The sequence below is a fragment of the Equus przewalskii genome, chromosome 1 (genome assembly GCF_037783145.1).
Source record: "Equus przewalskii isolate Varuska chromosome 1, EquPr2, whole genome shotgun sequence".
Classification (NCBI taxonomy): Eukaryota; Metazoa; Chordata; class Mammalia; order Perissodactyla; family Equidae; genus Equus; species Equus przewalskii.
The window spans coordinates 666,612-685,000 of NC_091831.1; the positions used below are offsets into that span (position 1 = coordinate 666,612).

General features: G+C 53.3%; 1 protein-coding gene across 9 annotated transcripts in view; it reads right to left on the reverse strand.

The window, feature by feature from the left end:
- The window catches only part of KNDC1 (kinase non-catalytic C-lobe domain containing 1), a 67,149-nt gene that overhangs the window by 31,738 nt on the left and 17,022 nt on the right, over positions 1-18,389 (reverse strand). For all 9 annotated transcript variants that reach the window (XR_011543328.1, XR_011543322.1, XR_011543324.1 and 6 more), the window contains exons 4-11: positions 13,627-13,773; positions 13,130-13,247; positions 11,002-11,693; positions 8,226-8,340; positions 7,374-7,445; positions 7,218-7,279; positions 1,717-1,875; positions 544-621 (exon numbers count right to left, since the gene is read on the reverse strand). Coding sequence is in view for 6 of the 9 variants with exons in the window: in XM_070631375.1 (XP_070487476.1) it covers positions 544-621; positions 1,717-1,875; positions 7,218-7,279; positions 7,374-7,445; positions 8,226-8,340; positions 11,002-11,693; positions 13,130-13,247; positions 13,627-13,773 (1,443 nt within the window). In the remaining 3 variants the exon portion in view is untranslated. The remainder of the gene's footprint in view (positions 1-543; positions 622-1,716; positions 1,876-7,217; positions 7,280-7,373; positions 7,446-8,225; positions 8,341-11,001; positions 11,694-13,129; positions 13,248-13,626; positions 13,774-18,389) is intronic.

Sequence of the window (18,389 nt, forward strand, 5' to 3'; positions counted from 1 at the left end):
CACGTGCTCCCTGCCCTCTTGGCTGTGCAGCTCGGAGCTCGGAGCCGGTGGACCTCAGAGCAGGGCTTGCTGCTCTGGACTGAGAGCCTCAGGGCACTTTGTTTCCCAATTCGGCAAGGCTTGGGCAGGTTTCTAGGGCATGAGAGATTACGCACCATCCGAGACCATGGATTACCCAGAACCCAGACTCCCAAAAGCTGTCTCTGGGGACGTGTGCCTGTCTGACGTCCGAGGGACCCCCGTCACCCACCCCTGACGTGGCCTCGCCCTGGCCAGCATGCCCAGGGAGCCAACAGTCACATCTGTAAATAATGCCAGCTCCCTGAGGGTCACTCTGCAGGACGCCCAGGATGTGCCCCAACCCACGCAGGGTGAGCAACACCCACACTCCCCAGGTGGTCGAGGCCCAGAGCTCCAGGCTACTTACAGCTCCTCCCCAACTCTCTGAACAGCTGGGCACTGAACCACAAACACAGGGTCCTCCTCTCCCCGGGCCCCCGGCAGAATGAGTGGTCTGCGCCTGGGCTCTGGACAGCGTCTCACCTGACAAGTTGATGCCCGCAGGTGGGCTAGGATCTTCCTGCTGTCCATGCCTCGCTGCAGGAGGTAGGTGCGGCATATCTGAATGCAAGGACACAGGCCACATGTCAGACTCGCAGAGATATGGCGGCTCCAGCACCAGCCCGTTTCACTCAGCGGTAGAGGGGACCGCCAAGCTGGACGAGGAGCCTGTCAGAGGCACGGTGGCAGCAAAGAAGGCCGGGGCTTCTCGCCAGGAGGACCCGTGGGCACCCCGGTCTCGGACCGCCTGTGATGAGATTCAATGTCCGCGCATCCAGCAGCCGTCCTTCCTCAGCTGGAAACGAAAACTGAACAGAAGGCCACGGCCTCTCCCCTGACCCGGCCTTGTGGACGGCCACCTGCACAGAGCCGCTTGAGCCCCCTCACACCCCCATTCTCCCTTTACATGGCAGTGACCTCTGTGCAAACGGGGGCAGGGCTCGCTCTCCCCTCCTGCAGCAGTTACTGCTTAAGACCAGCTCTCACCACTGTGCCTGAGGTCCGGCGTGTTTATCTTTGATGCAGAATCTCATTCTCATTGGATGGAGCAGGCCAGAGAGGCCCAGAGAGGTTAAGCAGGCTGCCCGAGGTCGCAGAGCAAAGAAGTCCTTGTACCCAGGTCCCCTAGCCCCAGAACTGTCTCCTCTCTCTGTCCGCACACAGCATTTCCTTCCAGAAGGCCCCTGGCCCCCGATCACCAAAATACAACGGCAGGGCCCTCCTTGCACTTGTCCGCCAGTAGCTGGCAGACACGGCACAGGCCACTCTTGGGAGGGTGGCCAGGACCTGCCCGGCTGGTCCCCGACAAGCCTGGAGAGACCAGACTGGGATGGGGAGGCCAGGAAGACCCTCAGAGGCGGTGTGGGGGGAGGCTCTGCTCCCCTCTGGTAGGGCCTACGGGCAGGGGTCAGCCCTCAGCCCCAGGACATCCTCTGCCTAACCTCTGATCGGTGGACACCTTCAAGATAACAGGGGGCTCTGGGCGGAATGCTGGGCTGGTGAGCAGCCAAGACCCCCTGCTACCCATCCACAAATGAAACCCATGCCCTTTCCCGTCCAACGGCACCGGCTTTTCCTAGGATCAAGAACCCATGTCCTCTGTGGGCCACCTCCCAGGCCCCCGACAGGGAGCTGGCCCCACTGCAGTGCGGTTACCTTGATGGCCTCGGCTGCAGATAGACGCTCCTGGGTGCTGCGTCTCGCCATGTCCAGGAGGAGGGTCTTGAGCCTGCGTGGCAGGGCCAGCTTGCGGTCTCTGGGGATGCTGAACTTGGCTGCCGTCCACAGGACAGCGGCCACACAGTACACGGAGGCCTGGGTGGAGGAGGAGAGAGGGCCAGCCGTGCTCAGCAGAACCACCACCCCGGTGGCCACCCCAAGGGGCACAGGGGCACCATCCTACAGGCCTGCTCCTGTCGTGACTCCTGCCTGGAGCCCCACCCCAGACCCTTGTCGGAACCGAGGGACATCGGCCTTAAAATCTGCATGTTTAACAAGTCCCTACAGGTCTCAAACGCTCCAGTGTGAGCAGACATGACATCAGCCTCAGCTGGCTTTCCCACCTGTCACTCTCCTCATGAAGGTGAAGGTGGCGTCTTGGGGAGTCTGAGCCAGGAGCCCCCTGAACCAGTGGTGTGCTGCTAAATGATTAACAACAGGCTCTCTGAACAAAACGACATGCCTCTGCATACTCACATGTTTATTCTAGAGTTTACTGAGATAAAGGAGGTATACCATATAGTTTAAAATAATGAAAGGTATGATACTCTTTTTTTCTGAGTCCCACCCAGGTGATTGGTTCTCACTGAGCGTTTTCCTGGATTTTTACCCAACACCAGCGTCTGCAGTCAGCCTACAACGAACGAGTGTTTCCGACCCAAATGTTGGTTTCTAGTTCCGTTTATCTCAATTAGACGAACGTGAAACAAGAAAGACGCACGCTGGAGCTGCACCCGTCTGAGAGGCATCTTGGCGGCATCAGAACAGTGTTGAAAACTGAAGAGGATTCCCTGCAGCATTTGTGCCGCTCGATACACAGCAGCCACAGACGGGACGACACTCGGAAGTTCAATTGCGTTAACACTTCCTCCCTCACTCCAAGACCAGACAATCGACAGACCAGTAAACCACCCCTTGTGTTAGCACTTGCTGGTTTCCACGGTGTAGACACTCCACACGCAGGGTCAGCGTCAAGTCCAAGGTGGTGCCAGTGGACGGGGGCAGGGAAGGGACACAGAAGGCACCCTCAGAGTGGCCCCCATCACCCAGGAGCATGGGTAATGGGATGCTCCAGTCAGATTTTTGGGAAATTATTAGTGTTGAGTGTTTAACCTTTTAAAAAACTAAACTTTTTATTTTGAGATAACTGTAGATTCACAGACAGTTCTAAGAAACACTGTGGAGACCCTGTGCACCCTCCACCAGCTTCCCACAATGGTCATGTCTTAGAAAACCGTAGCCCAATGTCACCACCAGGACATGGCCAGTGACTCAACGGAGCCTCGTCAGTGTCCGCCCTGTGGCCCTGACCACGTGTACTTCCCACCCTCCTTAATCCCTGGTGACTGCTAATCTGTCCCCCATTTCTATAACTTTGCCACTTCATGTAGATGGAATCGTACAACATCTAACCTTTCGGGAGTGGCTTTTTCCTCTCAGTACAGTCTGCTGCAGATCCACCAGCTTCAGCGCTCCCCTCCCTTGACTGCTGAGCCGCAGCCCACCATGAGGAGGTGCCACGGCCCATCTAACCTCTCACCCCTGGAGTCATCTGGGCTGTTTCCAGTTTGGGGCTGTTACGAATAAAGCTGCTGTGAACATTCACGTACAGGATTCCACGTGAACTTTTCTCTCGGATAAACGTCTGGAGAGCAACTTCTAGGCTGTGTGGTAGCTGCATATTTAGTTTTTTAAGAAATTGCCAAATCATCTTCCAAAGTGGCTGCACCATTTTGCATGCCCACCAGCAACGAAGGAGATTTCCTGTTGCTCCGCATCCTCCCCAGCATTTGGTGCTGTCAGTTTTCCAGATTCTGGCCAGTCTCATAGGTGTGCAGTGGCATCTCATTGTTTTAACTTGCTTTTCACAACCACACGTGATGATGAGCATCTTCTTCACCATGTGACCCCTTCTTTGGTGGAGTGTCTTGGTCTTTTGCTCACTTTTTAATTAGGTTGCTTCTTTCCTTACTGTCGACTTTTAAGAGTTCTTTCTATACTTGGGATGACAGTCTTTTATCAGATGTCTTTTGCAAATATTTTCTCCCAGTCTGTGGCTTGTCTTTTCACTCTCTTAAGAGTGTCTTCTGCAGAGCAGAAGCTTTTCATTTTAATGAAGTTTAATATCAGTATTTCTTTCATGGGTTGTGTTTTGGTTGTAACTAAAAAATCACTACCTAGGTTTTCTCCTAAGTGGTCTTCTGGGAGTTTTATGGCTTTGAATTTTACATTTAGGTCTATGATCCATTTTGAGTTAATCTTTGTGAAAGGCGCAAGGTCTGTGTCAAGATTCTATTTTTCGTTTTCTTGGTGCACGTGTTTGTTGAGTTGTTCCAGCACCGTTTGTTGAAAAGATTGTCTGTTTTCCATTGAATTGCCTTTGCTCCTCTGTCAGAGACTAGTTGACTGTATTTGTAGGAGTTTATTTCTAGGATGTCTGTTCTGTTCCACTGATCAATGTCTGCTCTTTCACCAATACTACATGTCTTGATCACCGCAGCTTTATGGTGAGTCTTGAAGTCGGGCAGTGCCAGTCCCCCGACTTTCCTCTGCCCCTTCAGTGTTGAGTCCGCTGTTGTGGGTCTCTCGCCTCTCCAAGTGAACTGTAGAACCAGTCTGTCGACATCCACAAAGCAGCCTGCTGGGGTTTTGAAAGGGATGCACCGAATCTATAGATCAGGTTGGGAAGAACTGAGATCTTGACAACACTGAGTCTTGCTATAGATGAACATGGACTCTCTCTCCATTTACTTGGATCTTTTTTGGTTTCTTTCATCAGAGTTGGGTAGTTTTCCTCATATAGATCTTATACATATTTCGTTAGATGTATACAAAAGTAATTTTTCTTGGTGCTAATGTAAATGGTATTGTGTTTTTAATTTCAAATTCCAATTGTTCATTGCTAGGAAACAGGAAAGCAATTGACTTTGTATATCAACTTCCCATCCTGCAATCTTGCTCTAATTGCTTATTCGTTCCAGGAGATTTTTGTTGATTATTTGGGACTTTCTACACAGACAATCATGTCACCTGTGAACAAAGACAGTTTTATTTCTTCCTTCTCAGTCCGCACACCTTTTGTTTCCTTTTTTTGTCTTATCGCTTCAGCCAGGACCTCCAGTACCATGTTGAACAGGAGTGGTGCGAATGGACGTCCTGCTTTGTTCCCCATCTCAGGGGGCAGGTGTAGTCTTTTACCATTAAGTGTGTTAGCTGTAGGGCTTTTTGTTTTGTTTTGTGTTTTTCTGTAGGTACTCCTTATTAAATTGGGGAAGTTACTTCTATTCCTATTCTGAGTTTTTTTTTTTTTTTTTTATCATGAACTGGTGTTGAATTTTGTCAAATGCTTTTTCTGCACCAATGGATGTGATCATGGGATTTTCTTCCTTAGCCAGTTAATATATTGAATGCCTCTGATTGGTTTTCAAATATTGAACCAGCCTTGCATTCCTAGAATAACCCCCACTTTGTTATAGTGTATAATTGTTTTTGCATATTGCTGAATTCTACTTGCACATACTTGGTTAAGGTTTTTTGCCATAATATTCATGAGGGATACTGGCATATATATGCATATTTGTATATTGTACTGTCTTTGTATCAGGATAATATTAGCTTCATAACATGGATCGGGAAGTGTTCTCTCCTCTTCTGTTTTCAGGAAAAGACTGCAGAATTGGTGCTGACTCTTCTTTAAACATTGAGTAGAACTCTCCAGTGAAAACATCTGGGCCTAGAGACTTTCTTTTTCTGAGGAAGAGTGGCCCTGAGCTAACATCCGTGCCCATCTTCCTCTACTTCTTTATGTGGGATGCCTGCCACAGCATGGCTCACCAAGCGGTGCCATGTCCACACCCAGGATCCAAACTGGCGAACCCCGGGCCACCGAAGTGGACGTGCACACTTAACCACCGCGCCACCGGGCCGACCCTGAAACTTATTTTTTTGAGAATTTTAAGATTATAAATTCAATTCCCTTAATAGTTATAGGGCTATTTAAACGTCTGTTTCATATTGCATGAGTTGCGACAGCGTACGTTTTTCAAAGACTCGGTCCACTTCATTTAAGTTGTTGATTACGTGTGTGGAGCTGTTTGTGGTGTTCCCTGATTGCTCTTTGATGTCTGCAGGGTCTGTAGGGTACCCCCTGTGTCATTTCTGATATTGGTAATTTGTGTCTTCTTTTTATTGCTGTGTCAGTTTTGCTGGAAGTTTGTTAATTTTATTGGTCTTTTCCAAGAACCAGCTCTTCATTTCATTGGTTTCTCTGTTTTCGTCTCACTGATTTCGGCTGTAACCTTGATTGTCTCCTTCCTGCTGCTTTGGGCGTATTTTGATCTTCTCTTTCCAGGTATTGAGGTGGGAGCTTAGATCACAGAGCTGAGACCTGACCTCTGCTCTAACACGGGCAGTTAATGCTGTGAATTCCCCTCCTGGTCCCGCGCAGCTGTGTCCTGCAGTGTCAGTGCCGGCTTCCACCAACGGTGGTTTTTCATTTGGTTTGAGATCTTCCTGGTTCTTGGTATGGCAAGTGATTTTCGATAGAAACCTGGACATTTTCAGCTTAGGACTCTGGGTCTTGTTTAGCCTTCTGTTTTAGCCGGCTTCCTCAGACACCCCTCTGGCGGTGTGTGGGGGGGCACCATCTCGTCATTGACAGGTGGGGGCAGAAGTCCCGGCGAGGAGAGGCTCCCCACCACTGCTGGATGGGGGTGGGAGTCCAGCTCCCCACTCGGCCTTTGCGCGCCTGGGTGGGCCTGCCTCTTCCTCTGCCTGCTCCTCTGGCTCGAGAGTGCAGGCTTCTGGTCTGTGCCTGTGGTGTTTCCCAGCGGCGGCTCCTTCAGCGCCAGATCTCTGCGTGTGAGGCAGGAAGAAAACGCGGGTCCCTCAGCACGGCGCGCCCCTCGGGCCGAGGCCCCGGCCTGTGGCCTCCTGCTCCCCACCTTCCCGTCTTCTCATGCTCGCTTTAGGAACAGTGTGCGGGTTTCCAGGTGCACTTAGTGGTGGGTAGGAGGTCACATCTCCTCCACCTGCCCAGAAGTGGAGCTTCTACCTTGGTTTTGAATATGATTTAATATATTTAATTGTAAGTTTTGAACAACTTAATAGGTGCCATGCAAATATTCCTCAAAGTTCAGCTGTGGGCACTCTCAAGCCAGCATACACTGCCTGGAGATGTCCACACTGAAGTTCTATCTCAGGATGTCACCACCAGAGCCACATTCCTGTCATCCCCAGGAGGCACCTGAGAGGCGGATGCTGCCCAGACCAGGCAAAGCGGGGCCCTGGACGTAGGTGCTGCACTCGGGGGCCACCCAGACTCCCCGAGTCCTGACATGGGGCCTATGCCTCCCCCCACCCCCTCAGACTCTCTGGACAGAAGGGCTGTGGGCACCGCCAAGGAGGCTGCAGGAAGGGATGGGGGAGGGCCCAGGTACCTTTTCAGTCACCAGCTTTTGCTCTGCAACCTCGGGAGCCAGAAAGAACGAGTTGTAAGCGCCTAAGAGAGAAACCCCAAACCCCGGGTGAGCTCTCCTTCCAGCCTTGGCAATCGGCGCCAGAGCCCAGCCCCGAGGGTGAGGCCACGTACGCACCATTGGCTGGGGGCGGCCCGAAGAGCACGGCCCCGTCCTCGGCCACTAGCACGGAGTCCAGACACAGGCAGGCTGTAACAGAGGCAGGGTCAGGGGGCCGGACTCGCTGTGGGGACCTGCTCTCCTGGGGGCCTGCAAAGCTGTGGGCAGGGTGGGGCAGCCCTTCCTCCCAGCCATCCCCAGGCCCCCCGGGTCACCCAGGGAATGCCAGGATACTGGGTCTCTCGTAGACCCAGCACAGGGGCTGGGCCTCCTCCCCTTCCCAGAGGCCCTGGGCAGAGTGCCCAGAGGGAACAGGAACTTCCAAGTCTCTGCACCCACCCCCGGAGCTGCCTTGCAGTGGCATGGGACACTCTGAGCTGGAATGGAAGGAGCTGAAGGAAGAGAGGGCACAGAGGGACCTGGCACACTTGTTGAGCGCCTCCCCCAGAGGGGTCCCGGAGGAGGCTAGACTATACCCCAAAGGCTGTGGGTCATGGGACTTGGGGCAGCCAGATGGCAATGCTTTTCCCCATCACCCCCTGGGATGGGCTGGTGCCACAGAGGGGCTGCAGCTTGTCACATGTCGGGAGGCTGGAGCTTTGGGGGTTACAAAGCAGTGTGAGGTCTAAGATGGGCCCCACTCAGAAACCTGTTGCCTCCTTGGGGACAATGTTGTCCCCACTGAGAAGGTGTGGCCACCCACATGGCTCCTGCTCCTCCTTGCAGCACGGTGCCCCCAGCTCGCAGTGTGGACACTGCCGTCCCGCCCCAGGCCATCCATGCAGGCTGATGAAGGCTCCATGCTGCCCCCAGCCCAGGCGTGGGGACACGCTGGGGCAGCTGAACAAGGAACCGTAGCACACACGTCACCTGGGTGCTGGCCATGCGTTCGCAGCGTACTGAGGCAGGCGTGGGACAGAGCCCACAGCTCATACTCCCTGAAGGGCCGGCCCAGCTTGGACAAGAGGTCTTGCAGGGAGACACCCTGTGGGGAGAAGCCCCTCAGTGAAAACACCAGGACTCACTCTGCCCAGACGCCTCGGGGAGGCTTACAGTGGAGGGCGCCAGGGCGAGAGCCACTCCCCTGCGGTGGGGTTTGCCTCCCACACCGCCCACTCCTGACAAAGGGGCCGGGAGAAGTCTCCACGTCCACATACACGTGGGCAAGGACATGGGGAAATCGGAACTGCACCCTGTGAGTGGGAATGTAGCGGTGCGGCCGCATGGGAAACAGCCTGGCGGCTCCTCAGAAACTCAGACACGGAACCACCCCGTGATCCGGCAGTTCCACTCCTGGGTGTACACCCTGAAGAACTGGAAGCAAGGTTTTGAAGAGACACGTGCACCACGTTCACAGCAGCATCATTCACAATCTCTAAGACGTGGAAGCGACCCGAGCGTCCATGGAGGGGACGAATGGATCACCAAAACGTGGCCCACCCACACGATGGAATATGTTCAGCCTATATAGGAAGGAAATTCTGACACACGCTGCAACATGGATGAACCCTGAGGACGTTATGCTAGGCGAAATAAACCAGTCACAAAAGAACAAATACTGTATGTTCCACTTACATGAGGTCCCTAGAGTCATCAAATTCACAGAGACAGGAAGAATGATGGGTGCCAGGGGCTGGGGAGAGGTATGAGGAGTTAGTGTTTCATGGGGACAGAGTTTCAGTTTGGGAAGAAGAGAAAGTTCTGGAGATGGATGGTGGGGATGGCTGCACTCTAATGTGAATGCACATTATAAATGCCACTGAATTGTACACTTAAAACTGGGTCAAGTGGTAAATTTTGTTATGTGTATTTTATTCCCCCAACAGACGCAACAGTCCCGGGGTCAGAGGAACGCATTCAGACAGAAGGTCGTTCTCTACCCTGAGGCCACGGGAAGAGCGAGGACCACAGCCAGCCAGCTCCTTTGATAAGCAGAAGTGCACGCTTTAGAGGAAGCTTCCAGAGGCTGTGTCTTCACCCTCAACCCCTTCCAGGCCTGTGGTGCAGCCGCCTCGGTCCTGCAACCCTTCCCCTTTCGCTGCCTCATCCTCCGTGCTGGGCAGGTGGCACATGCTCTGGGCCACAATACCCCCTCCCCAAGCCTCCTGCTCCATGGAGGGGTCAGAGTAGCCAGCTCTGAACCCAGGATGGGCTCTGCAGCAGAGATGTGGGTCCCCGGCTCTCCCTGTGTGGTTGCAAAGACCTGGGTGGGCCCTGATCCTATGAGGCCTTTGGGAGAGGGAAGCCTGATGGTTAAGACAACAGCTGGGCTTCCAGTCAGCTCTGCCCCTCAGGCACTGCCCATCCTCCTCCAACAGGCTGCACAAGAGGCCCATGCCTCAGTTTACCCATCTGGAAGGTGGGCTGTCGTGGGGCTGCTAGGCATGGGGAAGTGGGCCTAGTCAAGGGTTTAGGCATGTGAAGTTTTCTTCCCTTGGTGCCTGCTGCTGTCTACACACGAGCCGGTGTAGTGGGTGGAGACAGAGTGAGATGACACACACGTGCACATCTAGCACAGGTCAACGCGCCTGGGTCTCCAGGACGGACCTTTGTTTTAAAGTAAACACATTTTTCACATGAATTACTCTCAGGTGCTTATCAGGATATGAATAAAAATATAAACCGCAGAGTCTACCCCTGTCCTTGTTTCAACAAAGTGTGCCGGGAAAGGAGGCTCTCGGTGCCACACGATTGGCCGCAGTGCCCCGAAGACACATCTGTGTCTGGGCCACAGGTCCCCTGGTGGCTTAGCCCCGAGGAGCTCATGGGGACACAGAGCTTCAGAGAGTGACTTGCTAGGAGCGGAGCGGGAGAGCGAGCTCGGCTGGGCTTGGCTCAGGTGTGCTCAGAGCCCCCGTGGTCATGATAAAAACACCCCAAACTGCCAGAACACTGGTTCCAACAGAATCCTCCATCCCTTGAAGCTGATAAGGGCGCAGCCTCAGGTCTGAGAGACCCCGCCTTGGCCTGAGGGAGACCCTGTCCCGACAGCATACAAAATCCCAGGGTCATGGGGACTCAGGGCTGCTCAGGCTCCCACGCTTCCTGGTATCTTTTGCAGGCCAGCCTGATGGGTGAACAACCTCCACCTGCAGTTTTAGTTTCTGACTTAAAAGTCGGGAGAGGAAGATACGGGAGGCCTGAGCGGTAGGACGCGGAAACGGAGCCCCAGAGGTAACCCCGTCGGGCCTGGGCTGCTGGGCTCCTCCCGGGAAGCTGCCCTCTGCATGTGCTGTTTGGAAAGAAAACGAACCCCAAAGCAGGGGCGTGTCCCGGCAATGAGGGTGCAGGGCAGGCGGGCTCTGCACGCCAGGTGGGCGACGGGAGGTTGGGGGGGCAGCTACTCTCTGGGATGACCCACCACCATGGGGGGTGAAGCTGTCCATCTCCAGGGAGGCCATGGGAGGGGCTGTGGCCTGGGGGCCACACTTGGGGCGACTGTGAGCCCCCCAAAGCTGTGTTCACAGCTTCCTTCAACACCAGGAGGCTCTCCTAGAGGTTGTAAATTATCCAGCAGGCGTGAAGGCTGAGGCTGCCTTCCTTGTCATGAGTGACAACATTCAACAGGGCTCCGGGCTGCGGACAGGGCGTGTGCAGGGCCCCTCCCCGGCCACGTGCAGCACGAGCATGTCACGTCGTCACCCACCTGCTCCGTGGCCGTGCTTCCCGGCTCCCCGGCTCCGTCCAGAATCCCCTTGTCAGACCCTGGAGTCCGAGGGTCTTGGCCTGCCTCGTGAGGGTCCTCGGGGTGGGGTGGGGGGCTCTCCTCCACAGGGCTGGGCGCCCCCGCCACCCTGTCCCTGCCGTGGCCTGCGCCTAGAGCCCCTGCCCACTGGAGCTCGGGTTCTGGCTCTGGCCATAGTCCGGACTTGAGCTGCGCCTTGAAGCTGGAAAGGCCATTTTTCTCCTCAGAAAAGGCCTTCCTGGGGTCTGGAGGGAGGAGCTCGGGCGTGGGCAGCTGGTTTTTGGTGCTGGTCAGTGACAGGCAGAGGGCGCTGGCCTCGGGGCCCTCAGGCAGGAGCCTGGGAAATGTCTGCACTTTCCTCAGGCGGCTCCTCTCCAGGAAGCCTCTGTCCAGGTCACCCAGGGGGCGCTGGGTGTCCAGGATGAGGCTGGCCAGCCCCTCCCGGCCGTGGCTTTCTCCGTTTCTCACAGGCTCTGGCAGCAGAGGCTTTGAGAGTAGGGTCCCGGGGTGCTCTGGGCCTTTGCAGGCGGGGGTCTGGGGCAGGCCCTCTGGGCAAGCTGGGACCTCCGGGTCAGCACTTGCGTCCCCAGGCTGCCTCCTGGGCCCCGCACTTCTTGGAGCAAGCCTCCCTCTCCAAGCGCTCTCGCTGAGATCTGGGCCAAAGCAAGATGCGGTTACTGTGGAGGCCACAGCCAGGGACCCGAGCCCAGGCTGGGCAGCCCTGCAATCCGCTCCCACCCACGGCCACCTCTGACGGGCTCCTGCAGGACCCCGGGCCCCCATGGCCAAAGACCCTAGCACAGGGCGTCCAGGACGGGGCTCCTCTCCTGCACTCCAGGGGTCCCACCCTCCCTGCAGCACCCAGAAACGTCCTCACCCTAATCACGTGATCTCGGTTAGTTAACAAGGCTCAGAAGGCTCCTGAGCCCCCCTCCCCTCCCAGACCCAGCTTCCCACAGGGGTTTCCTAAGGGAGCCCTTGGCCTAATTATCTTGTCCAAAAGCACATCATTTTACTATAACAATTACACAAGTGATATTCCCCAAAGGAAGAAATTAGATCTCGCTACAGCCCCACCCGGTCTGCATGCAAAGCCTTCCACACACACACACACACACACGTCTCCACGGGAACCGTTCCAGGCACGCAGGGCCCTCCGTGTGGCGTGCGGCCCCCCTGCAGCAGCTCTGCTCTCCACTGTGTTAATACCCTCCACTGTTGTCACAGCAATGCCAGCGTCACCTGGTGCTGTAGCGACACAAATGCTGGCAGGGCAGGTTGGAAATGTTGCTCAGCAGGAGGGCCCTGCGGCCACTTGGAGGCTCCGTGCCTCCCTGAGGCCCCTCTGGGCTCCGAGCTGCAAAGTAGACTCTGGCCTTGGATCAAAACACGGCCTGAGACTCCGCCAGAGCCCCACGTGGGCCGTGAAAATCCCAGACGCTTCAGCCACAGCTCGTGCGCTGGAGAAGTCAATGGGCCTCAGATGCCGCATGGTGTCGGCAAACGGCAACGAACTGAGAAACGCTCCCCGTCCCTGTCCCGACACGCTCTAGACTAAGAGGGAGACGACCAGCCTTATCAGTCACTTCTCAACGTGACCTTGGTGCTCAGCTCTAATTGAGCGGGTGTCTGCAAAACACGCACAGTATGACTGAACATGTGAGTGTGCGTGTGCAGTGCCAATTTGTGTTCATGTTTGTACACATCTTCGCACGTGTGGGAGAGGGTGTATATGGTGTTCATGAGAGTGTGAGTGTATTTGTACATGAGTGTGCATGCTTGTGTGTGCAGTATAAATAGGTGTGTATGAGTTTGCACATACATGTATGTTTATATGTGCGACTGTGAGTGTGATATGTGTGTTTGTGGGGGCACATATGTGGCCTATTTGAATATGTATGCATGTGAGTATGGGTGTTTAAATGTGTGAGTCCACTGGTGTGAACATATGCGTGTGATCTGTGTCAATGTGCACATCTATGTGTGCATGTGTGCACGTGTATAAATGTGCACACGTGAGGGTCTGTGTGTGCATGCATATGTCTGTGAGAACGTGCATGTGCAAGCACATACCTGCGAGTGTGCTTACCTTGAAACGCTCCGAAGGACTCGAGGGAGAGCACCCTCCTCCCCACGGCCGAGAGGCTGCGGCACAGGCGGCAGGAGGACGTGAACTGCATCTTCTCTTCGCACAGCGCTATGATGCTCTGCGGACGTGGGCATCTCAGGGGGACGCTCATGGCAGGAAGCCCTGACCTCCGAGAGCCCGCCCGCCCGCCACAGCCTTTTTCAGGTACAAGAAAGCGAGGCCTCTCGGATTACAGAAAGCCAGCAGATTCTGTTCAGCCCATGAGAATTATAAGCCTAACCTCTTCATAACAAAAATGTCAATAAAAAAAGTCAAGATCTTATTTAAACAAAATGCAACTCCACCACATCCAGGCTAGGAGCTCGCGTGACAGGGCGGGGTGGGGGACAGGAACCCCTGTGTGTGTGCCGGGCGTATGTGCGCGTGCACAAGGCATTGGGCGTGAGGAGGGTCTCGGGCCTCAGCTCTGGGGAGAAGCATGAGAGGGTAGCACTCACCTCGAGGTCGGGCCGGTCCCCAGGGTCCTCCGCCTGCATCTGGCCCAGCAGCACCTCCAGGTCGCGGCTCAGCCTGGGCTCCGGCTCCGGCTCTGCCACGTACTCGAGGGCTGCCTTCAGCGTGGCCCCCAGAGAGTAGATGTGAGCCTGTGCGCCAAAGAGCCCGTTAGCGCTGCGAAGCCCGGCCGCGTGGCCTACGACAGGCACACCTGTCCCCGTACGGCTCCCGCTCCTCTGGGCCAGGAACACCGTCTTCCGGGCCACATCTGCTCTTTTTCATTTTTTTAAGATTGGCACCTGAGCTAACATTTGTTGCCAATCCTTTTTTTTTTCTTCTTCTCCCCAAAGCCCCCCAGTACATAGTTGTAATATTCTACTTGTAGGGTGTTCTAGTTGTGGCATGTGGGATGCCACTTCAGCGTGGCTTGATGAGCGGTGCTAGGTCCATGCCCAGGATCCGAACCGGTGAAACCCCGGGCCACCGAAGTGGTGTGCGCGAACCCAACCACTTGGCCATGGGGCCCTCCCCCAACATCTGCTCTTTATGACTGCTGCAGGCATGGCCAAGGCCACGCCTGCCCGATGCGAGGACTCTCAGGCTAAAGCATGTGACCCTGTGCTGGCGGGTCTGGGGTCTGTGCTGGCCTGGCCACAACAACTAGCGCCCCTCCCAGGGCCCAGCCCATCCAGCCTCCTGGGGCACAGACCCGGCCCGTGATGGATGCCGTGACTCTGAAGGGCAGGACCTTTTCTTTTCTGGTGTATTCTTCAAAAACTGGATGTGAGCAGGAAGAAAGACAGGTTTTCTTTTAGTAAGTTAGGGTTTTCCTATCTGCATTCACGAGCGTGTGGGCTCTGCAGATTGTGCACGCTGGGATGGGGCACAGTGCAGGCCTCGGCCCACCGGTCCTTGAGGGCTGACAATGGCTACTGTCACTTCCTGGGGCCAGGTGGCATCATCTGACATCATTGCGCCTTCCTACCTCACCCCACAATAGTGCATACGAGGGCTTTATCATTCTCACTTTACTGACAGGAAGCTGAGCCCAGAGAGGTTCAGGAACCAGCCCAGGGCCACACAGCCACGCCAGGAGGAGCCAGCAAGGGCCTGGGGCTGTGTAGCTCCAGACAGGCAGGTCACATAGCTCGCAGTGGAGGCCTGGGCCCTGAGTGAAGGCCGGGCTCTCCCCGCCTTCCTTCCCCAGCACTGCCTTCCCCAGGACACTCCGGTCTTTGGTGCACACTCTGGTCCAGATCAACACCTCATCCTGGGCCAGACCTTGCATGACTGAGTGGGTGGATCCTGGGTGATTCTGGCTCTCTCCCTGGGCGGCCCTCATGACCCGCCAGTGACGTCCCAGCTAGCCTCATTCCATGACCCTCAGACCCGGCCCTCCCAGTCTGTTGTGAGGTCTAGGATGACGGCTCTCTCCGGGGACTGCAGGACTGTCTGGTTTTCGCTGGCTGAGACTCCCCCTCTCTGGACTCGTCTGTCTGTCAGGGTCTCTATCTCAAGAGCTAGGCACATGGGGGCCATGCCCTCCCTCCATGCTGGCCCTCACTGCTCAGGGTGTTTGCCATGTTCCGCTGGTTAACAGATGCTTTGGTGGGGTCTTCATGCATCCATGTTTCCTTCCCGAGGCTCCACCCCCACAAGCAGGATTTACATGCTGATAGCCGCTGACAAACTTCCCTCCTAAATGTCCGGGAATTTGCATCTGCCCCTGCCGTGTGCACGTGTCCCAGCACCCACACCCCGCTTCCCCAATCTCTTAGGGGAAACAAGTGTCTCGGGTTAATTTGCATTTCTATAATTATGAATGAGACTGAGCATCTGTTCCTGTCTATTCGCCGTTGTGATTTTCCTCTCTACGCCCATTCATGGACTCGGCTCATTTCTCCACTGAGCTGTCGCCTGTTTTGGGTGCACTCTTGGCACATTAGGGTGCCGACCCCTGGGCTGTGTGTCACCTGTATGTTCTCTTCATCTGCCCTTACTTTTTAACTTTGTTCATGTGTCTTTTGACATTCGAAAATTCTAATGTTTAATTTGTGAAATGGGATAACTTTTTTTCTTTAGTGGCTTTTTGGAAGGACCATCCCTCCCCTAAGACGACAAAAACAGCTTTCCTCTGTTTCCTCCAATATTTTTATAATCTTTAAACATCTAGCTCCAATCTGTGTAGAATCTGCTCACATGCTGGCACGCTGTTGGGACCGGGCTTGTTTCCCTCCTGCTGGAGAGCGACCTCCTGGCACTGAGAGAGAAGACCCCCTCTGCCGGCCGGGACGGCCGCCCCACGGCGCGCGGCCCCCCGAGGCTGGCACTGGCCAGCCTCTCCTCCTCTTATGCTGGCTACGTGTCTCTCCCTCTGTCCAGATGGTGCTCTTTAAATTATAACAGCTTCAGAGGTATTTTCACATCTGGAGGACAAGCTGCCCTTCATGTCTTTTTCAAAAAGTTTCTTTATTTTCACATTTGTCCAGTTTTAAAAAACAAACTTAAGTTCTCCCATTCCTATTCAAAAAACAAACCAAAAATGGTTGGGATTTTATTATAACTGCACTGACGTTGCAGAATTTGGGAAGGACTAACGTCTTACAAAATAAAATACTTAGGATATCAGTGAGACGGTCAAATAAGACGTCCCTAGATGGTATGGCCCTCGATGAGAATGTGGACATATCCACGGACAAGTACCCGTGTGGGAGCCCTGGGAGGCGGTGCCACACTCCTAGGGCCCTGACAGGAGTCTCGCCCAGGTGCATCAGATAACAGGCAGACACACCTCGGTCCTGGTCGGACCATTTAGCTAGACTAACCAGGAAAAAAAGAGGACTCAGAAAAATAAAATTATAAACAAAAGAGGAGACATTACACCGGATACTGCAAAAATACAAAGGATCATAAGAGACTATTATGAACAATTATATGCCAACAAGATGGCTAATCTAGAAGAAATGGACAAATTCCTAGAAATAACCTACGAAGACTGAATCACGAACAAACACAAAATCTGAACAGATCAATAATTACTAACGAGATTGAATCAGTATCAAAAACCTCTCAACAAAGATAAGCCCAGCACCAGATGGTTTCGCTGAATTCTAGCAGATATTTAAAGAGGAATTAATGCCAATCTTTCTCAAACTCTTTCAAAAACCTAAGAAGAGGGAGCACTTGCAAATTCATTTTCTGAGTCCAACAGAACCCTGACACCAAAGCCAGACGAGGACACTCCACGGAAAGAACACTACAGCCCCATACCCCTGATGAACACAGACGTAAACATTCTCAAGAAAATACTAGCAAACCAAATGCAGCAGCACACTGAGAGGATCGTACACTATGGCCCAGTGGGATTCATCCCTGGGATGTAAGGATGGCTCAACATACGCAAAGCGATCAATGTTACACATCGCATTAATAGAAAGAAAAAAGTCATACGATCATCTCAACAGTAGCAGAAAAAGCATTTGACAAACTACAACATACTTTCATGATAAAAAGTCTCAACAAACTGAGCATATAATAATATATCTTAACATAATAATAAAGGCCACACACGGCAAGCCCACAGCTAACATCATACTCAATGGTGAAAGCTTGATGGCTTTTCTTCTAAGATCAGGAACAAGACAAGGGTGCCCACTCTCATCACTCCAATTCAACACAGTACTGGAAGTCCTAGCTAGAGCAATCAGGCAGGAAAAAGAAATAAAAGGCATCCAAATTAGAAGGGAAGAAGTGAAACTGTCACTGTTTGCAGATGCCATGATCCTATATATAGAAAATCCTACTGTTAGCATCATTGAGTGGATTCCGACTCCCAGCAGCCCTGTGGACAGCAGAGAGCCCTGCCCGGTCTTTTTGCACCATCCTCTCATCTTCTGGCACTCTATCACACAATGCTCTGCTGCTGTTCACAGGGTTTTCGTGGCCAATTTTGTTTGGAAGCGGGTGGCCAGGTCCTTCTTCCTGGTCTGTCCTAGTCTGGAAGCTCTGCTGAAACCTGTCCACCAGGGGTGATCCTGCTGGCGTTTGAAATCCCGGTGACACAGCTTTCAGCATCACAGTAACACAAAGCTGCTATAGTGTGACAACCGACAGGCAGGTGTTATGGCTCCCTGACCAGGAAACAAACCTGGGCTATGGCAGCAAGACTGCTGGATCTTTACCACTGGTACACTAGGGCTGGCTAGAGAAAATCCTAGACTTCACAAAAAAAACCTGTTAGAACTAATCAACAAATTCATTAAAACTTCAGGATACAAAATCAGCATACAGAAATCATTTGCATTTCTTTACACTAAGAATGAAATATCTGAAAAGGAAACAAAGAAAACAATCCCATTCACAATAGCATCAAAAACAATAAAACAGCTAGGAATAAATTTAACCGAGGAAATGAAAGATCTCTACACTGAAAACTATAAGACTTTGATGAGAGAAACTGAAGACGACACAAATAAATGGAAAGCTATCCTGTGCTCATGGATCAGAAAAATTAATATTGTTAAAATGTCCACACTATTCAAAGCCATCTATAATTGAATGCAATATGTATCAAAATTTCTGTGGCATTTTTCATAAAAATAGAAAAAAAATCCTAAAATCAGTATCAAACCACAAAAGACCCCATATAGCCAGAGAAATCCTGAGAAAGAAGAACAAAGTTGGAGGCATCACACTCCCTGATTTCAGACTATACTACAGAGCTATAGTAATCAAAACAGCTGGTACTGGCATCAAAACAGACACA